The following is a 22925-nucleotide window of genomic DNA, read 5'->3' as shown; positions in this document are numbered from 1 at the left end:
AAATCATTAATATATATTAGAAATAACAATGGCCCTGAAACTGATCCCTGTGTCATCCCACCAATTGTTTGATCTCACTAGGTATTAGGGCCAATTATTACAACTTTGTTGCCTATCTTGCCTAATCACAACTTACCCTGGTGATGAATTTTTTAGTTATCTATCTCCTGTTCTAACATTTCCTTAGTTATGAGAATATCTGTCACCTTTCTTTTGCTCAAAAAATCTGTTCACCATCATTTTATAAGTGTTGCAATATTAGCACCTCAAAATCTTATGAGAAATAAGTGTCTCAGCAGTAATGTGCATGTTTTTTTGCTACAGGGCCTGGAGTTCCTTGACCTGAGTGGGGTGAGTCAGGATGAGCGCCAGGAACTCCTCTCCCTTGTCTCTGGCGCCAACCCTGCGGTGCTGGTGCTGGCTCCTGACGCCTCAGCTCCAGCCCCACTCCACCCAGCACCCCAGGCCAGGGAAGAGGAGGAAGACAAGGAGCAGGAGCAGGAACCTGAACAGGAGCTGGAGCTAGAGCCCAAACATGAACATGAACATGAACATGAACATGAACAACAAACATGTGGTGAAGAAGAGACTCATCCACTCAGCTATGGGATGGAAGAAGAAACAGCCACAACTCAGGAGCTGGGTAAGTGTTCTTTCTTGTCATTTTAACAACTTATTTTGTTGTGTGTGTGTGTGTGTGTGTGTGTGTGTGTGTGTGTGTGTGTGTGTGTGTGTGTGTGTGTGTGTTTAAGAAAAAAAACTTATGCATATGATTATTTCCCTTACAATTTTGCTTGCATTTTTACTTAACAATTTCTCAGTTCTTAATGGACTTATAATACTGGAAAGACTCCAAGTACTGTTCATGCTCATGCTTGCACATCAGTCTGCTTATCCCTCTACCCTTCATGTCTGATAGTCTGCCACTCCTTTCTTCCTAAGCTAATAATACATCTGCCCTACTTCATTCCTCTATCTCAAGGTGCAACATTATCTTTTTGGCTATTATTTATTGATTTTTCTTGATTGGGATATTCACAATGGGCTGGAGAGACTGGCTGATCCATTATCTGATTTAATTTTACATGGAAGCTTGGTGTTCTGGAAAAATTATTTGTCATTTGTGTGTTATCTAACCAACCAAAAAATATTAAAATTTTTAGCCATCATCATCTTTGGACTAATGCTATTTTTCATCTCCATGTAAGTTTAGTTTATTCATTTAAGTTATGTAGTTAACATGAAACTTGCTACATATGAAAGAAACAATGATGTTTTAATGCAAAATGCTAAGAGAGGGCACTACATAGTGATGATTGCCTTTGACATTGTGTTCCCCAATATTCTTCCTGAGTTGCAGCTTGTCTGTTTATATCCTGTGTCCCAATGTCTTTTCTTGAGTTGCTGCTGCTTTGCAAATACAGTCCATCCTTTCACACCTTTGTTCTTTATCATATGATAGTGCAGACAAGGATTTTACAACAGCACTGTGAACTTGAATCTCTTGCATTGGAGTTGTTTTGTGTTTAGTAGAAGTTGGTGTGATAGCTGGTTCCCTTGTCTTGGCACGGTTTTGGGGGTCACAATATTCTTGCAAGACAACTAATCCTAGCTTGGTTCTTTTTGGGACTTATCAGATCATACATTATTAGAAAAATGTTTCAAACTAGATATGTAACAAGAGAATAGAAATGAATGTGAAAACAGCAAGAGCTGAGTTTCAAGTATTTAACTTGTGCTAACTGTTCTGTAGTGTGTGGCTCACCAGATAAAGTGGACACCATTAGCATAAACACTGACTCATGTTTTGCAGCTTGGGGTATAGTGCATCAAGATGCAATTTTAGAATGTGCATCTCCAGAGAAGCCTTTGACCACCAGCAACTTAGCCCATTTTGAATGTTCCAATTAGAAATGCAAGGTCTACATATACTTTCATTATTTTTCATATAAATTTTTCACATCAGTGGCAATTTGTGTAGTGTAACTTGCACTGCTTTGGTCTTAATGCACACACATTGCATGTCTATATTTTCACTCCATTGCGTGAGCTAAAATTTATTTGTTATTCTTTGAAACTTTTTCTCTTCAGAAGGGATATTGCATTGGCACCCAGTATGTACTAGTTCTTGTATATTTTCTTCTGTTGTTCTTTTCCCCATTTCATTTGTCATTGCCTTTCATAAATAGTTCAGAGACAGTGATCATTATTTTGCATATTCTTTAAAAATTAGCATTTTGACATTTTTGCATCCACTTGTATTGTTTCATATGAGTTGACAAAAACATTGATAACCCATGTACTTGATATATCTAGCCTCACTGGTCAATGAAACTCTTAAAATATGCATTTATTTATTGTCAATTATTTTGTAAATCTTGTAGAAGTGAAAGAAATGTTGCACATTATGCAAATTACATTTCAAAATCACTCATTCTCTGCTAGATTAAAGAATGCTAAAACCTGGCAGCTTTTATCCTTTTATATTGTTTTTATGCAAGAATTTAAGTTACTAGAGGTAGTTTTAAGGGTATTACTGTTGACTAATAAGTAGAGGTTTTTCACTGCCAATCTTACCAATGACAAGAATATAATCCTCAGATTCTATTAAAATTATTGATTTAATTTGCATATCATAAAATGCCTGTGATTACATGCTTTCTACTTATATATTTTTGTTAGATGGTTGGGTATGTTAAAATGCATTAATGGTAGTATTGAAAGTGACATTTATTCTTATTTAAAATCAGAAAATGACAACTTATATTATGAAATTATCAGAAAAAAAATCTTTAATTTGAAGGAAAATAAATGGCAAGTGTGGATGAGTTGTCATGTGGTCTGGTTTTTGTAACTCATTTTGTTACTGCTATGAGACAAGACAACATCGTATTTCAGCAACTCTCCTTGTTAGGGAAGCTTAGCCAGGTATATGGATAATTGTTTTAATGCCGCTTGAGTAAAGGTAATTCACTAATTGATAGCTACTGTATTTAAGATTCCTTGACCAGAAGAGCTAGAGATTGGAATGACATGTAGAGAGATATTTTTATAAAGAATGGAAAGATTGATCAAGTGAAATTGAATATTCATGTGTCATTGTGTTATTTCAAGTTTAATTTATATTCTTTCATACTTTCATACATATTTTCCCCTTAATATAGTGATGTTACTTGCATGAAGTTTACATATTTGTTTTGTTTCCAGAATGCACGCTTACAGTAGTTGTAAGGAATGTGATGTGTGTAGTCTTGATCTGTAGAGTATTGAGCTTATAATGAGTGTGCTGAGGATATCTTGCTGGGCCATGCCTTTCCTACTGCATCCATACATCTGGCAGCACCACCTCATCACAAGTGATCTTTACATGTATGGAAGGTTCCACTCATACTAGTTTATTAGATAGGGTGGAATCAAAAGCTTTTCATCTTATCAATTCCTCTCCTCTGATTGGCTGTCTTCATCCTCTTTCTCACTGTTGCTATATTGCATCTCTTGCTTTCTTCTGCCATTTTCATACAAACTGTTCTTCTAATCTTTGCTAACATCATGCTCCCATTCCTCCTGTGGCCTTATTACATAAGACTTTCTTCTCTCACCCCTATTCAGTCAAGCTCTTTTCTTAGTGTAACAGGGAAAGCTGGCCAACGGCAACAAGAATAAAAATAGATAAATAAAAAAAGGTTCACTTAGTTGTCAGTCCCCTTGTAGGTCCAAAAGAGTGGGCTAAAAGAAAGGGATAAATGTCTTGAAACCTCCCTCTTAAATGAAGTCAACTCATAGTAAGTTGGAAATACAGAAACAGGTTGGGAGTTCCAGAGTTTACCAGAGAAATGTATGAATGATTGAAAGTATTGGTTCTCTTGCATAAGAGAGTTGGATAAAATATGGGCGAAAGGAAGAAGGGAAGCCTTGTGTAGCGAGGTAGCTGGAGGAAGGAAGGCATGCAGTTAGCAAGATCAGGATAGCAGTTAGCATGAAAATAGCGGCAGAAGATAACAAGAGATGCAACTTTCTAGCAGTGAGAAGGAGACTGAAGACAGTCAGTCAGAGGAGGGGAGTTGATCAAGATGAAAATGCAAGAGTTAACCAGTTGTACTCGCAATCATTCATCCCTTTCTCCAGTAAACCCTGGAACTCTCTTCCTACTTCTGTATTTGTTTAGTGTTTTTTATTGCCCTTGGGCAGTTTTCCTGTTACATGAAAAATAAATAGTAAAATGAAATAAACTAAAATTGGGAATGCTGCTTACAGATTTTTACTCCTTGGTATATTTACAGCTTTTAATTTTTTTATTTATTTTTTTTTTTTTTTTTTATTTAAAAAGAAAAATTAATACTCTAATGACATAATTGTGATAAGGAACTTTACTTCATAATTCTTCGGAGTGGGTGGTAATAAAGTATTGTATTCACTGCCGAGATGTCATGGCAAAACATTACCATCTTGGTACTTAATGGAAAACAATTACCCACCTCTGTGAAAGTATGATGTAAAATCTCTAGTCACAAATTATATTGCCAATGCGATTAGTGAAAAATGATGGAAAGAAATATAATTTAATGAAAGCTGTAAATATATTGAAAGTAAACATTTGTAAATAGTGTTCTCAACTGCTACAAATACATATATAATCACTCAAGACAAAGTAGCGTTGCCAGGTGCATGAGTCCAGTAAGCAAGGGGTGTGGCCTTTCAGGGTATCCTCAACATACTATTGTTGTATCTTGTTAGCAGTCATTAGCATACTTTTCAACAACCAGTATTCCGTCATTTTATTTGTAGTAATTCTCTTGTAAATGGTTATATGTTCATTTTAAGTTTTTCAATAATGAGATTTGTTGCCAGTTGCAGTATCTTGTCAGTACAGCAGAATCAACACTTACACAGCTTTAACTGTTAACAGCTTATAATTACACCATTTTTAATTGAAAATTAATATTCCCCTTGACTTGCAATGATTCAGTTGTGAAAAGGTGTGGTCTTGTATTCATTATGGTGATGTGTTTGATGAAGAGACATGGAAATATTGAAAGCCAAACTGTTAACAGAGATAGAGAACATGAAAACCCAATTTAAGGGAAGAGGTTTTATGTCCATTTAATCATCAGAAATACAAAAGTGTGTTTATATTGCACCCAAAGCAAACATTGTAAGGGTTTGTTATCTTTATGGCACAGCTATTGTTGTGCCTTAAACTCACCTTATGCATCATCTAAGGTTGCAGGGAAATTTGTAGCCGTAGAATATTACCCTAGCTACTTCTATAATTTTTTTTTAAACAAACTATATGTGTAAAGCATGTGTAAATTTGTGTGATTTTGGAGAAGTTTCATACCCAATGTATCACTGGTCATTTCTTCCTTTATCTTTGATGACAGGGAAGCCCTAATGTAAAGAAATCCTTGACAGTCTTTTGATACCACCTCCTCTGCCCCTAAAGGAGAGAAATAACTACCCTCTAGCAAAGGCAACTGATTTTTAGCAAGACTTACTTTATAAATTTTTACAGTATTGTACACTATTAAACTTTTTTCAAAATAAAAATGTCTGTTGGGCCAGCAATGCAGCTTTTCAGTGCAGCATTACCAGATGCCAGATGACATGAATTGTGTCCAACTAAAAGTTACCGTTAGAGAATGATACAGCTCTAGAGACTGCTGATTTTTTGCAGTGAAAGCAGAGGAATGCAATTGGCAATATCAGTGGCACAGAGAGGATATTACAATATGTCTAATTTTCTTGGCTTTCTTCCTAGCATCATTATTAATATTACTTGTGAAGTTATCAAACTATCCTCATTAAGTACATCAGCATCATAAGTAAGAATAATGAATACAGTTCCATGTGCAAATCAATCAATAGTCATATTATATTTGGAACTCTACAATGGGGAATGGTAAGGTTCTTTCACCTATATATTTTATATTTTCCATACTAGTTATATATTTATTCATCCTCCCCAAGTTCCTAAGCATACATATGTTGTAGTGTCCAAGTATATAAATTTGATAATTTGCATGCAGTCACAAGAACAGTTGCAACTGTAAGTGGTGATCATTCCATACTTCCAAGTAGACACCCTTGCACCCCACCCTTTTTTGAAGCATTATTTATGCCAAAAATCCATGTAATGAAAATTTTCCATATGGTGTAAATCCAACGTTCAGAAAACTTGTAACTTTCTTTCATTGGCATGTGTTTGAAAATGAGTTATTGTAAACATTAATATTCGCAAAATGTCTTTAAAACATAAGAAATACTATATATAATGCTGTTATAATATTGCAAAATGAATTATTGAAAAATGTAAATAGATGAGATAAAATAATATATAATTATCATTTTATTCATTTATGTTCTTAAGAAACATCCTAAATATGGATGTGCAGATTTAGTTTTTTCCATTCCTAGCTTGCAAGTGAAGTCTAAGCTACTTATATTATGTTGCTGATTATTCCTTGCTTCATTCAGCTAGTTTTTTGCTTAGCCCAGACACATGGCAAGTTTTGCTTCTTTTCCCTCCATCTCTCTTATTTTATGCAAAACTTACTTGGATTCTTGATCATTAGACAGAAGAATGATAGTAGTTATAAATGAATTAAATTTCAAATTGGTAAAGGATAATGGAAATTAAAGTTCAACAAACAATCAGAATTGCAAGAAAAATCATCCCTGTTTATTTGGTGCTGTTTACTTAGAATTTGCATGGAGGCCATAAATAGGTGTTATGTGACAGGAAGTTCCTCAAGACTCTGATGTCTTCAAATATTAGATACAAGGAAAAGGAGAGATGATAAGCAGCTGTTTTGAGAAGACAATGAAACTATGATGAAAGTTGTTTACCATCTTTGCTTTCTGCTTATCAAATAACATTAATGTGTTTAGAGCTTTTATCTCAATCTCTTATTATTTATGGTATTTAAGAAGCCTTGTTGATTTCATACTCCATAGATTATTTATGGTCACCAAGGCTCAAGGAAACATAGTAAGATATTTGATATTTGAGTTCTCTATGGAAAATTTTATGGAAAATAGGTAGTGGTTGCAAACAGAACTTTTTGTTAATATTTTGTATGTTTATTCCTCATACATGTGTTACATCTGTATAGTATTGGCATTAAAATTATATATATTATTATTCTTCCTATGAACTGAGATGTAAATTCAACTTTCAGGAGTTTATGGTGATGATGAAAGTAAGATGAATATGGTGGCTGACTCAGCCACACCCATCAGCCAAGACCCTGCCTTGACAACCTCTGCTACTGCAACAGCAACCACCACCATCACCACCACCACGTCCACTTCTACTTCCACACCCACCTCCACCACCACCACTACATCTGTTACGCTAGTTTCTTCCTCTTATGGTGGAGCTGAGGGGATTGGGCCTAGGGCCTTCACTGTTCCTCCACCAAGTCTAGGTGCACAGGGCCAAGCTGGAGGGCAGCAAGTATACCAACCTTATCCTACCCCATCCCCAGGTAACCCTCCTATGTACAATCCTCACATGCCACCTCCCCCTCATCCACCCCACTTCACACAAATGCCCCCTCCCCCAGTGCTGCCCCATGGGGCCACAGTATATGTGGCCAACTGCCACGTTAATTTCTCGTCTTCCCACAATGGTGGACAGGGACATGTGCCTGTTCTGGCTTCCACCCCAGGCCCATCTCAGTCACCCCCTCCTCCATCTCCTGTGGTGCCCCCACTTCATGTGATACCAGATCCTGCACCCCAGCCACACCCACCCCAGGTCAAGCCTGTACATGAAGGAAAGCCAGAGTATGAGGGTCGCAGGAACTATGATCCTTTCCGGGGAGGTCACCGTGGCCGGGGACGAGGCCGGGGCAGGGGTAAGCGGATGAACATTGAGAGAGCTGGTGGTGAACCTCCTGGATATGGTGGTGATAAGCATTATCATGAGGCTGCACAATTTGGAGGCATATCTGGCCCATATGTGTACCAAAATTTGCCATACCATATGAGGGGTGGTAGTGGCTACCCACCTTACCCAAATGTGCCCACAGCCCAGAATGTGCAGGGGATGCCACTTATGTATGGTCAGCAATATGTGCAGTATACACATGCTCATGGGCCTGTGACTCCTCTGCTGTCTTATCCATCAGGCCCCCCAGGCAGCCAACATCATCCTGCAGCTGCTCTCCAGCACCTGCACCACCAACATTCTCATCATCACCCCATTCCTCAGCAGCAGCAGCAGCAGCATCACCACTTCCACCCGCAGCAGCAACACCATCATCACCAGCAACAGCAGCAATCACAGCAGCAGCAGCAACAACAACAACAACAACAACAGCAACAACAGCAGCCAGAACCAGAATCTCCCCAACAAGAACATCAGTTCCACTTGCAACAATCACAGCCACAACCTAACTTTGCAGAGCCACCAGAAGTTATTGGCTCATCAAACTTGCATTCTAACCAGCTATTTGTCTCCACTTCTCAGACAAGAACATCCCAGTTTGAAAGTGTTGCTACTGTGGGTGTGTCAGCCCCAGCTGTTAACTTTACTCCCTCTGTTACAGCTCCTGCTGAGGCAGGCAGTGTCAGTCCTCTGACCAGCCAGACAGCCTCTCTGGTGCTGGAGGACTGTGTGGAGACCAGGACCTCATCCATGGGCATTGTCAGCCCTGGCCAGGACGGTCCAGTCCCAGTGGGGCAGGAGGGAGAAGAAGCCACACCCCAATCTACCACACACAAGCTGCCTCCAGCTCATCACCATCCTCCTCTACATTCCCTACACTCACTTCCGCTTCCCAACCTTCAAGTGCCACCTCCAAGTCAGAGCCAAGGACCAACTTCAGGACAGGCCCAGGTACCACCAAGTCAAGGGCAGGTATCTCCTGCAGGTCAGAACCAAGTATTACCATCAAATCAGGTTGAGGTTCCACCTGGTCAGGTTCAAGTACCACCTAATCAGAACCAAGAAGCATTGCCACACCAGGCTCAGATTCCATCAAGTCAGGCTCAAGCACCATCTTCAGGTCAGAATCAAATATCATCTCAGAACCAAGTTGTTGCAATGGGACAGGCTCAAGTGCCACCAAGCCAGTGTCAGGGTCAAGTTCCCCCTCCAGGTCTTGCTCAGCTGCCTCCTCCAGGTCTTACTCAAGTAGCATCTCCCAATCAAAGTCATGGTCAAGCATCATCTGTAAGTCAGGATCAGAGTCCAGTTCCACCTCCAGGTCATAACCAGCCACCACCTCTAAGTCATGCCCAAGTACCAATATCCTCTCACGTCCAGCCACCAGCACCAGGCCATAGCCAGGTGCCACCTCCCAGTCATGGTGTCCAGGTACCTCCCAGTCACACCCAGATACCTCCACCAGGACTTGCCCAGGCACCTCCTGGCCTTCCCCAGGTTCCTCCTCCAGGCCTCCCTCATGTACCTCCACCAGGTCTTCCCCAGGTACCCCCTCCTGGTCTTGCCCAGCTGCCACCTCCATGTCAAGTTCCTCCAGGTCATAGCCAACTACCACCAGGTCAGGTTCAGGAACTGTCTTCAGGACAGATTCAAACACAGCCTACTGGTCAAGCCAAGTCAACAGCACAGTCACATACTTCACCAAGCCACACTCATGCAACTCCTAAAGTTTCCTCAGGAAACAACAATAGCAACAGTAGTAACATTAGTGACAAGTCCTCCAATATCCCACAAGTATTATTCAGCCAAATGAACAAGGGGAAGATGGGAGCAGGTATGGAACAAGCAAGTCTGGCAGACATAACCTTCATGTCAGATGAGATACAACCAGATGTGGTGACTGAAATTGCTGTGGACTTTGCAAGAACTTCACTTGTGGGTCCTGAACCCTCCCCCTCCAGTGTTACTTTCACCTCAGCTTTGTCAGTAGTAGAATCACCAACACCACAAGGAAACACTCCAGCTGCTACTTCAGAGTCTGTAGTGAAGCAGACAAGCAATGATGTGGGGCTGATAGGACCCAGTTCAAACCCACCAGTTTCTAGTAGTCCAGTGATGGCAGAGGTAGTGATTCCACAGCTTCCTGCTGCCACGGCCCCACCTGGGGGTGCTTGGGCCCAAAAGAAAAGTTGGTCTCAACTCTTCAAGCCATGTGATGAGGGAGGAGCAAAACAGGTAGCTTATGTTGCACCCTTCAACCAAGGATCTGAGAAGCTTTGTGAGGAAACTATAGTGCCCCATGAGACTACAGATCACAAAGTCCCAGATCCTACACTTTCAGAGGCTGATGTAGAAAAAGCAAAAATTGGAGGTAAGATACTAATATTTACTTAGGATTACATATCCTTTGTATTAATATAATTACAAATGGGTCAAAAGCTGTGACCTCCCTTAACGTTACCTTTTGTGTCTAATACAGTCACAGCCTGCCTTATAAAGATGACTCTCTTCTTGCACAACTTTATATGCATCTAATACATGCATACAAACCCCCAATTCAAAATAGTTTAGTTGAATATTTTTGGATTAATTTTTATGGAGACTGGCACATCAGTGAGCTTTCATGTTTATACTGTTTTTGTTGCCCTTGGCCAGTGCTTCTCATTTATAAGAAAAAAAAAGTTATAATACACAATATCCATAATTTCCAAAGACAAAGTGCAAGGGAAGCTTTAGTTTGTTTTTAATCAAGTATTCTGAATTGTATTGAGATGAAGAGTTTGATTTATATATGCACTCATTTATAACTTTCAGTTTTGAATTAAAGTTAAATGAAATTGTATAGACAAGATAAATGTAGACAATTTTTTTTTTAATTTCTCTCTCTCTCTCTCTCTCTCTCTCTCTCTCTCTCTCTCTCTCTCTCTCTCTCTCTCTCTCTCTCTCTCTCTCTCTCTCTCTCTCTCTCTCTCTCTCTCTCTCTCTCTCAGAAATACTGCAACAATATGTGCAAGATCATCACCATGCAGCCCTACAGCCACGTGGCCTCATCAACAAGGCCAACTGGTGCTACATCAATGCCCCTCTGCAGGCACTCCTTGCTTGCCCTCCTTTCTATAATCTCATGAAGAACATACCTAATATTGCTGGTCTCAAGAAGGGAAAATCATCAACCCCAGTTATTGATAGCATGTAAGTGATAGGTATTTGATTTGTAGTTTGTGATGGCTTACTTTTTATTGGTTCTCCAACATTACACTTTCTTCACAACACACTTTGGCACACACACGTACATGCACCTTTCTTTAGTCAAACTCAATTCATAGTTGACTCTCCTCTTTCAGTGTTGAATACATTCATGAATTTTCTGAGATGGCCCCCATGTTGAAGCCTTGCAAGAAAGACAAGAGTGGCAGTGGTGCTCGTAAGGAAGCCGAGATTGTTCCAGGGCCGCCATTTGAGCCATCTTATGTGTACAAGATGTTGGCAACCATCAATGGAGACTTGTTTAGTGATGGCCGTCAGCAAGATGCAGAGGAAATGTTGTCCTTTGTGCTTAATGGTCTGCATGAAGAGGTATGTATGTAGAAGAACGACCATTGTTTTTTTTATGTGGTTTCCTTCATCTAACTCATTTTTTCATTATCTCTTGCATCACTTTCTTTACAGATGGTGGAAGCACTAAAGCTGGCTGGGGAATATAGTCCATCACCTACTGGAGATCATCCAGCTCTGAATGGTTCTGTCAATGGAGAAACCAACACCTCTGACCATGAAGATGCTTCTGATGACTCTGATGAGTGGCAGGTAATTTGGAAATGATTAGTATCAAAGAGATGGTTTGCTGCTAATTCAAGATTACTGGCAACATTCTTAATTATGCAGATGTAGTGCCTTGGAATTCTTGACTAGATTGAAAAGTGAATGAGGATTATCAAATGGCATGATCTAAAAAATGTCAAAAAGATTAATTTCAGTTGATGCTGAAATACAGTACAAGGTTCATTTGTAATCCATAGTTGGAGTCTTTTCCTTATATAATCATATCTCATTTCAACTGCCTGAATTAAGTGTTCATTTGGGATCTTTCTTTACTTGCTCTAGAATGTATTTATTTTTGGTTATTTATTATTATTATTATTATTATTATTATTATTATTATTATTATTGTTGTTATTGTTGTTATTGATATTGTTTTTGTTATTGTTATTGTATATTTTAAGTGACCTTACCCAGCATGATAAAAGTAAGATGTGTAATTTCTTAATGTGTGGCACACAGATGATGGGTCCCCGAAAACGCTGCTGTGTTACTCGCACTGCTGCTTTCACCCCAACCCCAATTAGTGCCATATTCTGGGGTCAACTGAGGTCTGTGCTACACCAGGCTGGGGGTCACACTGCCAATCTGCAGCCCTTCACCACCCTTCCTCTGGACATACAGGTTGGTGCTGACTTGCATCTTATCACAAGTTCATTGCCACATTGTTTTACTATACTAAAACCCATCCGTACCTACCCATAGGGCGTTGGCCATGTCTTCCATGAGACTATGCCAAATCTCTAATAAAAACAAACTACTCACTGTCCTGTAGTCATAGCATTATAAAAAAATAACGTTCTCAGAACATTCAGAAACCTTAATTAAGTGGTAGATGATATAGATAATTGTCATATACGAAAATAAATTAAGCTAGTTCATATACATGGACGGTGATGTGTCATATCAGGTCAGGCGACGTTGCCACTCACGACCCAGGTGGAATTTCCCGGGGAGGTTGGGGGGGGTGAGTCAGGTCGCCACGCACGTGTCGCTTCACTTCTCCTCTGGTCACTACCATGGAAGGACCCCCTGACGCTTCCCCGTCATACACTGTCTTGCACAGCCAGACCAAGGAATTCATATTCCGCCTTAAAAGATATTTCTTGCAAGAGAAAGCAAATCGGGCAACACTCTTACCTTTAACTCAAGCAAGGAACCACTCAATATATTACACTCAACCCTCGATTTGCCGGACTAAAAGGGGGGAAGGCTTGTCCGGGAATGGCAAATGTCCGGCAATGGAAAATGTCCGGGGGTCTACCCCCTTGCCGGACTTTACCCTATACAGGTTGAACCCCGCTTTAACGGCACGCGATTTACCGGAATCCCGTGTTTAACGGCAAAAATTTCCGGTGGGAACATAGTGTTGTCTTTAACGGCATTTCGGCACCTGCACCAGCTGTACCAGGAAGTTGGAAAATAAATCAGACGTTTTTTGTTCAGAAAAACAAAACTGAGGGAGAAGAAAGAGACTTTGCACCAGATGTGGAAGACAAGAGAAAGAAAAATAAAAGAAAGGCAGGATCAGGAAGAATAGAAGTAACAGGAGGTGCCGAGGCAAAGGCAAAACCTCCGACGACCATCATCATCATCATCATCTCACCACGTGGGGCCGTAACACATGCCAATGCCGCCGACACACGTGTGACGCGGCAGACTTGTTTACAGTCCAGTACTAGACGTGTATGTCCGCCCGCGCTGCCATCTATAGTGCCCGATTTGCGAACTTTGTCTGGCGCGGTAGTTTGAAATCGACTTGTCCCGGACTTTTTTTTTTTTTTTTTTTTTTTTTTCCACAGACTCTTGTCCGGCAAATCCGAAATCCGGCAAATGGAGGTCCGGCAAATCGAGGGTTGAGTGTACTGTGTTTCTACTCGTATGTGCACTTATTTGACAAACATGTAAATTACTTGTCTCATTTTCATGTATATAACCAGAATCTTTATTGCATTTAATGTACTATATAGCTGCATAGGTATTTGGGTCTCTTCCGACTTTTTTTAATGAAGTAGAGAACGATCATCACTCCGTTTTCTTTGAAGAAGGTACTGGTATAACAGTGGCAATGTCGCACCCAAAAGGAGCCACACCTTGTGGGTAGCTGCGGATGAGTTCTAGTATAGACAGCACATAGTTGTTCATATATTGCATCTCACAATATTACTGATTGTTTATTTATTTTATGACATTCTTACTGTTGAATGCATACTTATTTGATTATTACATTTTTATTTCAGTCAAGCAAGGTGGAGAGTGTGAAAGATGCTCTTGATCAGCTTGTTAGCAAAGAGGAAATACCAGACTACACTGATGCAAAGACCAACCAGGATGTTACTGTCTTTAAGCAGGTGAGTTTTATTTGCCAGTGGAGCACTACCATTAAATGGTTTAACTGTAATCCCTCACTGAAATCCTCCAATATGTATAGGTAGGCTAACTGAAGGTGTTAGAGAAAGAGTATGTTATTATAAGTGATACCAATACTACCATAAAGTGGCAATGAATTGTATGGGAGGATGGAGGTGAGCAAGGTTGTTGTAGCCACAGCTATAACCATTGAGATGGAGACACTGGCATGTCCTCACATGAGTGAGATATTGTTGTCTTTTTATTCACAAGCTGTTTTTGCTTCATAGTTCAAGGTCAGGTATTACATGGAAATATGACTGTAAAGAATGGCAATTTATCTTAAAAACTCATCCTTAAAGAATGCTTTTCATCCCATACCCTTATTGCTTAATGGCTTAAGAAATTTCAAAATTTATTAGGTTTTAAGAATTTTGCTATATTTTTTACTAGCTTACTGCATGCTTTATAATGTATAGAATTATATCATGTTCCACTCTGCTATAAATAGCTCTATCTGTATTACTGCCCTTGGCTTCCTTTGAGTTTAACCCAAAACTTTATTCTCTTTGAAGGTTTTGCTGGAACACTTGCCCAATGTACTGATCTTGCAACTTAAGAGATTCATCTATGACAAAGATGGTGGTTTACAGAAGGTCATGAAGAAAGTTAATTTCCCTATTGACTTAGAAATCACTAAAGGTAAGTTTACTCTGTGAGGTATTACTTTATAGATTGTATGCTTTTTCTTTGAGTAAGATGTTTATAAACAAGTATCCTTATGTAACTGTAATGAAAGCAGTGCAATACGTTTGGGCTACTTATCTGTTAATATTCTTTTTCCATGTTATTATTACTGATTTTACTTTATTTTTTTGTCACATTTTCATTGTGGATCTTATATATGTGCATGTGAGAGAGAGAGAGAGAGAGGTACATTTTTTGTATGGAAGATATTTTAAGTTAGATAAGAAAATGAATTCCTACAAACAAACAGTTGCATTCCCATAATATATGCTGCTGACTCACATTAACAAAGAACGATTTAGAAAAGACTTGCTAATCTTTCTATAGAAATGTTTATAGGTAGGAAGAGATGGTGTCTTCTGCTGATGCCATCTTTCACCTCTCCTTTGTGGACATTTTTTAGAGGAGGTAGGCAGGCATTGGAAATAAACGTATATTGAATATTGTAAATGCTAATGTTGAATGCTTATTTTTTTTAATTTTCTCAGAACTCATGTCATCACACAGTCGAGGAAAGTTCTCTCATGTGCAAAGGAAGTACAAGCTGCTTGGTGTAGTATATCATGATGGAAAGGAGGCAACCAAGGGCCATTATGTAGTGGACATATACCACGGTGGCTACAACTGCTGGCTGCGCTGTGATGACAGCTTCATCAAGGAGGTGCCGGAAAGCAATGTGGTGCGCCACGTACCACCTCGAGTACCCTACCTGTTGTTCTACCGACGTGGAGATACTATGGTTGGGCCATCCACCAAAGCTAAGTCATGAGAGCCACAGACATCTTAGGATAGAAATGTGTTCAAGCTTTGGGATTTCAGCAGTGTTATATGTAAACAAGACTTACTTACTATTTTCAGTAATGTTTGAAAATGGCTCTCTTGAAGTGGTTTAAAAAAAACTTATGTAGTTATGTACTTGACAAGGAAAAGTCTTGTATCTCTAACATACATTTTTAAATCACAGTGCACAGTTGATGGAAGTGGAAATGTTCTTATGTGCTGGAATATTATAGAAGTGGTCACAGATAAGTGAAGTGATGTGAAAAGTCAGATATGGTACTGGTACTAAGAAAGGAACTGGATGGATGGATAAAAAAAAAAAAAAAAAAAAAATGAGCACTCTGCAAAAAATGTTGTACCATAATATGATGAAGTGAAGTGAGATGGCCTGGTGCAGGAGACCAAAACTGTCATTGATTAAGTCTCCCCCCCCCTCTCTCTCTCTCTCTCTCTCTCTCTCTCTCTCTCTCTCTCTCTCTCTCTCTCTCTCTCTCTCTCTCTCTCTCTCTCTCTCTCTCTCTCTCGTCTAGTTTTCCTCATGTTTGAAAAGGAAATACATACTCTGCCTTTAAGTTAAGTATTATAATCGTGTGTGTTTATTTAAAGGACATAATACAGGTACTAATGTGAAAGTGGATGCCATGGCTCTCAAAAATATGCTGGAGAAACTTGTTGTGTGTACTCTGTTCCTCAGGCAGGACTCCCTCTTGGCTTTTTGGACAGTCCTCAACAGGATTCTCACATTTTATCCTGAAGTTACTTTACACAGTGAATGCTTAATTCCTTGGTATTTGTATTCTGCTTGTCAGTTTTAGTATTGCTTCAGGTTTGTCTATGTATACTTTGATCCTTTGTTACTTCCAAGTAGGTATTTAAATAAGGATTGAAAAAGCTTGCCCATGCACTGTCCAAGGAACTAAAAGAAGTATCATCTTGTTATATTACCAGTTGTCTGTGTATGATTTTATATTTGCCATGGGCTTAAAAAGAAAAAAGAAAAAATGCATTTAAAGTAAGTCATTGAAAAGATGGGTATTGTAAATTAATTAACCTATCAAGTTGGGATTGAAGGCTATTCCCACAGGAATATTATTGGTTGCTTTATGAGAAAGAATTGAAGGTTTTCCATTAAGTTAGTAATATATTTGCCTGCTGCAGTGTTTTGTGGCACCACCCAGCTGTGAACGACTTGAGTCCAAGCCAAAACAATGTTGTCTGTGTGTGTATTAATAATGATGGGACCCCACCAAACTAAAGATTTTGTTTCTGAATGAACAGCACTATTTTTTGTGCAAAGTTTTAAGTTTTATGTTTTAAGTATTGCATTTAAATTATGAAATTTCCATTAAGAAATTGTGTTTGCATTTTGTTTTAGATTTGGCTGAGGATTATGATTGCCAGTATCTAAGAGGACGGTCATTTTACTATCCATTTATTATGTTATGGTATGCTGAGTGCTTTTTTTTATTTATTTATCTTTATTTATTCCATTTATTTATTTTTATGCCATTAGCAAGAGTTGGACTTTGGGGTAGTTATGTTGAAGTTTAGGCTATGATTGTTTTCATTTCATTGCGAATTGAATGAGCGTGAGTGTAATCTTCAGTATCTAGAAATTATGTGAGAAGCGTAGCATGTGCCTTTGTAAGGGCCACAGGGCAGAGCATCTCATGTCCCTCTTGGTTGAGTTGTTACCCCCATTGAAGAATAGAGAATGTATTTTTTGTGCCTGTTAATATAGAGGGATGGTTATGCTCATGTTGATTTCAGCCTGAGCAATTAATTCACCAAGATGTGTCAGGTGAGATATTGCCCAAAGATCATAGCTCTGGTTTGTGCCTATTGTTTAATAGTAAGTAGAAGCTATGCTGCATTTGAATATATCAGCTGGTTGAATGCATCCTTTAGAAATTTTTAGCAGGCATCTTCTCCAGTACCAGAAGAAAGTAAATGAAAAATTATTGGATGTTTCATTACTTTGGGTGATTGTTAAATATTCAACATCTTTGGATAATTTATGGATACACAGTATTGGTAACATCAGCTTCCAGTTGTATTGATGTTTTAGGATGTGTACAATGAAAAAAAAAAAAATTATATTCTAATTAGATATACAGGAAGGGAGTTATTGTAAAACAGAGTAATAATCTGTTATGAGTAATGTGCATTAAAACATACTGTTTGGATGTATTCTCAATATGTGAAGTAATAATGCACATAGCTTACTGTCATTACACATATACTAGCTTATATTGGGTATGAATGCTGATGAGAATGGAAGAATGGTTGTAGAAGGTGGAATATGTAATGGCTGAGTTCGTTTGTGTTGCCTAATGCTTGATGGCACTGTATGGCTGTGCGGTAGCTTGTCTCAGGATTGTACTAAAATACTGTGACCATTGGGAATATTCTTAAATGCTACAGGCATCAACTATTAATTAAACACTTTTCTAAATTATTTGAAATTTAGTTTGACTCAAGTTGAACATTGCGTCCAAGAAAAAAGATTCTTCAGGGGGAAGGAGTGTTTTTTAGCCTCTTCGCTACAATGCTACTGTTGTATTTGGGTATGTTTTTTCTTTGGAAGAAAAGTATTAAATATTGCTCATCAATCATACATCACAAACAGAAAGATGCATATCAATTGGAAGCAGGGCATAGAAAAAAGGGATTGTATTTTAGAACTTGGGAAAATGAGAAGGGCATGTTCAAATTCAACAGATATATGCATTAATAGTAATTGCAGCAAAGAGGTTATTACAATGCAGTGTGTGTGTGTGTGTGTGTGTGTGTGTGTGTGTGTGTGTGTGTGTGTGTGTGTGTGTGTGTGTGTGTGTACACATGCTTGTCCTGCATATGGTTTAGTGTGTGAATCATGAGTCGTGCCTGGTCTAGAGTTCCAAGGAGTGGGACTAGCCAATACATATATTTCACAGGATTGATTTCTTCAGTCCAAACTGTGATGGGTTGTTAAATTCTTGTATGATCATTGACTTTAGTATGATCATATGTGTATTTTTCATGCAAGAGCATATTATTATTATTATTATTATTATTATTATTGTCATCACCATTTTTCCTTTTATATTTAGCTACACCTGCCTATTGTATTAATAAAGTCAATAGTTGATAGGTTTATTGGAAATAAGAAAACACACTGAACAGATTTAATGGTTTTAAAACCAAAATTGAAATAACAACTAGGCTTAAACAGGCTCAACTAGACTTTAATGTGATTAAGTTTACTACATGAAGACATCATCTAGTTCACAGGTTCAGAGGCTTGCCAGGGAAAATGTTATAAGTTGACATGTTTTCAAACACATCATATACTTTAGGATGTTTGCTAACAAAAGTTATGTACTGGCAGGATTTTTAAGTTTTCCTTGGTTCAGCATTTTGTAACAAAGTTCCTAATGAGTTGCTCTTGCTAAAAGTGTACTGGTTCTAAATTGGTTTAGTTGAAAGTGCATAAGTGATATTGTAAATATTGATGTATCTACAATAAAGGACACCCCAACTATCACAAGTTTCCTTATACAAATGTTTACTTTGGCTACATTTTACAAAACTATTACATAGCATAACAGTTGTTAGGATTATCTCACATAACCTAACAATTTGTTGTAGTAGACAGGATACCTGAAGTGATGATCATTCAAGTATATGGTCTGGGTGGGTGAAGAGTAAAACTGTTCAGACCAAGGTAGTATACTTGCTGTAATCTTTCCAGGTAGTTTTGGTTTTACATCTCCAGGAAGAACCTTCAAATGTCGAACAGCTAAGGGATGTACACCCACAAAAACAAGTATGAAGTTATCCTCTACTTCACTGTAATAAATCCGGAGAGGATATAATGTACAAAATTTATACATTCCTAAACATAGCATTACATTGAAAGTAACGAATACGCCAAGCTCTAATGGGTTTTCTGTAAGAATACATTGTTTACAAAAGAAAATTCACAAGCCATAGCCCCCAAACCTAGACATATAAACCCTGCTACAGCTTGCACACCTCCCAGAGCTAACTGAACATAAGAAATGGAGACCGCACTGTACACAAGTTCATAGTGAGACAATATGTTATCATCCTCTCTGAATTTTTCAGGAGATTTATTCTTCTTAAAAAATGAAAAGAAATTTCTTCTTTGTAAGAACTCATGACATGAGTATTTTTTCTGTTCATTCACTAGAACAGTTCGCGCATAAGGGAAGGTGGTAGCCGTCTGACACCAACGAGTACAGAAGATCCGTGATGCTAGATACTTTCTTGCCAGTGGTGGACATTTTGACAGTGAAGACAACAAAGTTATTTGTTGCAGTATCATTACTGTATAACCTGCAAGATATAAGATATATATAGTTAACAAATACATGAAAATTATGCTGTATTTCATGTTACACAGTTACACTTACAGATTTTGGTATTAGATTTACACCATAATCTAATACATTGGAAATGTGATATTTGCATAACTTACTGGATTCTAAGAAACCCTATCTTTAAGTTTCAATGGGAAATCAATATTTTCTGAAGTAGATAAGGGTGCTTCACACAAAGATTCCTTAAATCCTTTACAATAGGTATGGCTAGGTTAGCTGAGATTAGATTATTATTCTTGATGGAACCCCCTAGCTACCTAGGTTGGGGGGATTATAGTACAAATCTAAAAAAAAAACTATCTGCTGCTTTTACTACACCACATCCAGAACAATCTCCCTCTCTCATTTCCTAGTCTTACCAGTCAGGTTAGGCTAATTTGCTTTAGATAGGTAAGTTTAATTGGATAAGATTTAGTTCATTTTGTCTGAGAAAGATGTGTATCAGTGGTGTGTATCACCTCAAGCAGGTTACATTAACAATATCAGGCTAAGATTGGTTAAGTTTGATTATGTTGGCCAAGCCACATGTGCACAGCTTGTAGTAGCTGTTATTTTTTAGGCACTTTTTGATGACAAAACAATTTTCCTCTGGTATATTTCTGTCTGTTATATATATATATATATATATATATATATATATATATATATATATATATATATATATATATATATATATATATATATATATATATATATATATATATATATATATATATATATATATATATATATATATATATATATATATATATATATATATATATATATATATATATATATATATATATATATATATATATATATATATATATATATATATATATATATATATATATAAGAAATATATATATATATATATATATATATATATATATATATATATATATATATATATATATATATATATATATATATATATATAGGCACTGTCCCCAAGAAACCATCCGCATGCTCGCCTCAATTCCCAGTTCCTCCACCCAGCTGATTTGATGTCACATATATGAAGTCACGCTATTGGTCAGTGAGAGAGAGAGAGAGAGAGAGAGAGAGAGAGAGAGAGAGAGAGAGAGAGAGAGAGAAAATATGGTAATGAATACAGCAGCGTTTTTCAACTTTCTACCGTTGCGTAACCCTTCAAATACATCACATGTTTCAAGGAACCCCTACGCAAAATTATATACCATATATTTCTCTTTTAATGTGACGTCCAATCCGCTGGGTGGAGGAACTGCGAAGGGGGAGCCAGGAATCGAGGCGAGCGTGCAGGACGGTTTCTCGGGGATATATGTATCATTGCAGGCACTGTCCCCGAGAAGCCGTCCAGCAGCTGCCTCCATTCCTCCCTCGCAGCTCCTCCACCTAGCTGATTTGACATCACATATATGAAGCCATGCTATTGGTCAGAGAGAGAGAGAGAGAAAGAGAACTTTGTTGTCGCCTGACAGCAGACAGCATTTGTACGTGTGTGTGTGTGTGTGTGATATAACTTTTCGTCACAAGACAAGTTTTTCCTTCTCTCCTTATTCATTATCATATGCTCTCTCTCTCTCTCTCACCAATAGCATGGCTTCATTTATGTGACGTCAAATCAGCTGGGTGTAGGAGCTGCGAAGTGGGACCCGGGAATGGAGGCAAGCACGCGGGATGGCTTCTCGGGGACAGTGCCTCATCGCAAATAATACTTCCTGGGGGCACAGACCGTGTTTTTCAAGGCAAGGGCTGGTGGGTAAAAAGCATTTACGACGGAAATGAAATGCATATTCATTCAAAACATCGAAAACAAATAGAAAGTATAGTTTTGTCAGGAAGTGAGAGTTTGGTGAAAGTAAAAACTTATCGACAACTCTACTCACCTGCTTAACTCACTCAGGGGCTCATAGGATCTATGGGATCGTCGAAGCCCGAAAACAACAACAACTCACTCACACCTACCTTCACTACCATGGACAAGCAGAATAGAACCAGTGTAAAGGACAGGCACTCTTGGTTATGATGTTCTGAGCTGTGGCGAAGCGATCTCTTATGTCCCAAGAGGTCCACGTGTGTAAAACAAGGACTACCTCTACACAATTCTCAATCCTCACACTACGCACGAGCTCACCACAATAATAACAAACCGGTGTTGCTGATACCTTGATCTTGATACTGCAGCCGACTCGGGATTTCTCATTGTATCACTACAGGCAACTTCTGCAGAAAAAGAAAGAAAGAAGGAAAAGAAAAGAAACGCCTCTTTTATGTTATATATCCCTTGACGTCTTTCAGTATTGGTCACGTACCCTTTACCCACAATGTAGCATCAGGAAGGGTAAAAAGAAATGTTTATTCCTACTACTACTACTACTACTACTACTACTATTATTATTATTATTATTATTACTACTACTACTACAACAACTACTACTACTGCTACTACTACTACTACTACTACTACTACTACTACTACTACCACCACCACCATCACCACCAACACCAACACCACCACCACTACCAAATATAATAGATTAATTTTTACCTTTATACCCCCCAAAAAACTACATTTTCCAAAACAGGTATGAATTTTAAGGATAAAAGGGTATATATACATACATTTTTTTTTATCATTATCATCATTTTTATCTTTTTTAATGTTTTCTCTTAATTATTATCTTTTTTCCGTGTTTGTGTGTCATTTTTCATCTTATATCCCGTTTTCTATCTTATCTGTATCTTATTTCCGGTTTTCTTTCTTATTTTCTTCCTATTACACGTTTTCTTTCTTGCTTTCGCCTTATTGCACGTTTCCTTTTCTTGTTTTTCTTTTTTTCTTGTTTTTTTGTTCCTGATTTTTATCTTATTTTACGTTTTCTGTCTTGTTTTTATCTTATTTTACGTTTCCTTTACTTATTATCATCTTATTTAACGTTTTTTTCTTATTTTCTTATAATTTCACGTTTTCTATCCTACTTTTATTT

The 22925-nt window shown here is 38.0% G+C and overlaps 1 protein-coding gene and 1 long non-coding RNA gene across 3 annotated transcripts in view; one reads left to right on the top strand and one right to left on the bottom strand.

The window, feature by feature from the left end:
- LOC123514068 (ubiquitin carboxyl-terminal hydrolase 10-A-like) overlaps window positions 1–19109 on the top strand; it is a 20346-nt gene extending 1237 nt beyond the window's left edge. Inside the window, exons 2-10 of one of the 2 annotated variants that reach the window (XM_045271666.1) lie at window positions 325–643; window positions 8553–10262; window positions 10882–11083; window positions 11236–11467; window positions 11561–11698; window positions 12173–12334; window positions 13951–14061; window positions 14635–14761; window positions 15295–19109. In XM_045271666.1, coding sequence (XP_045127601.1) covers window positions 325–643; window positions 8553–10262; window positions 10882–11083; window positions 11236–11467; window positions 11561–11698; window positions 12173–12334; window positions 13951–14061; window positions 14635–14761; window positions 15295–15575 — 3282 coding nt within the window. In that variant the 3' untranslated portion in view covers window positions 15576–19109. Of the gene's footprint in view, window positions 1–324; window positions 644–7178; window positions 10263–10881; window positions 11084–11235; window positions 11468–11560; window positions 11699–12172; window positions 12335–13950; window positions 14062–14634; window positions 14762–15294 lie in introns of both variants that reach the window. The other variant, XM_045271664.1, reaches the window with a different exon arrangement.
- LOC123514072 lies at window positions 18740–22295 on the bottom strand. The gene is made up of 2 exons (XR_006677510.1): window positions 21904–22295; window positions 18740–19927 (listed from the first exon to the last, which is right to left on the bottom strand). It is a non-coding gene; the product is annotated as an uncharacterized LOC123514072 (long non-coding RNA).
- Window positions 22296–22925: the final 630 nt, after the last annotated feature.

The sequence above is a fragment of the Portunus trituberculatus genome, chromosome 37, assembly GCF_017591435.1.
Source record: "Portunus trituberculatus isolate SZX2019 chromosome 37, ASM1759143v1, whole genome shotgun sequence".
Taxonomy (NCBI): domain Eukaryota; kingdom Metazoa; phylum Arthropoda; class Malacostraca; order Decapoda; family Portunidae; genus Portunus; species Portunus trituberculatus.
This window is presented reverse-complemented; position numbering and strand designations above follow the sequence as displayed.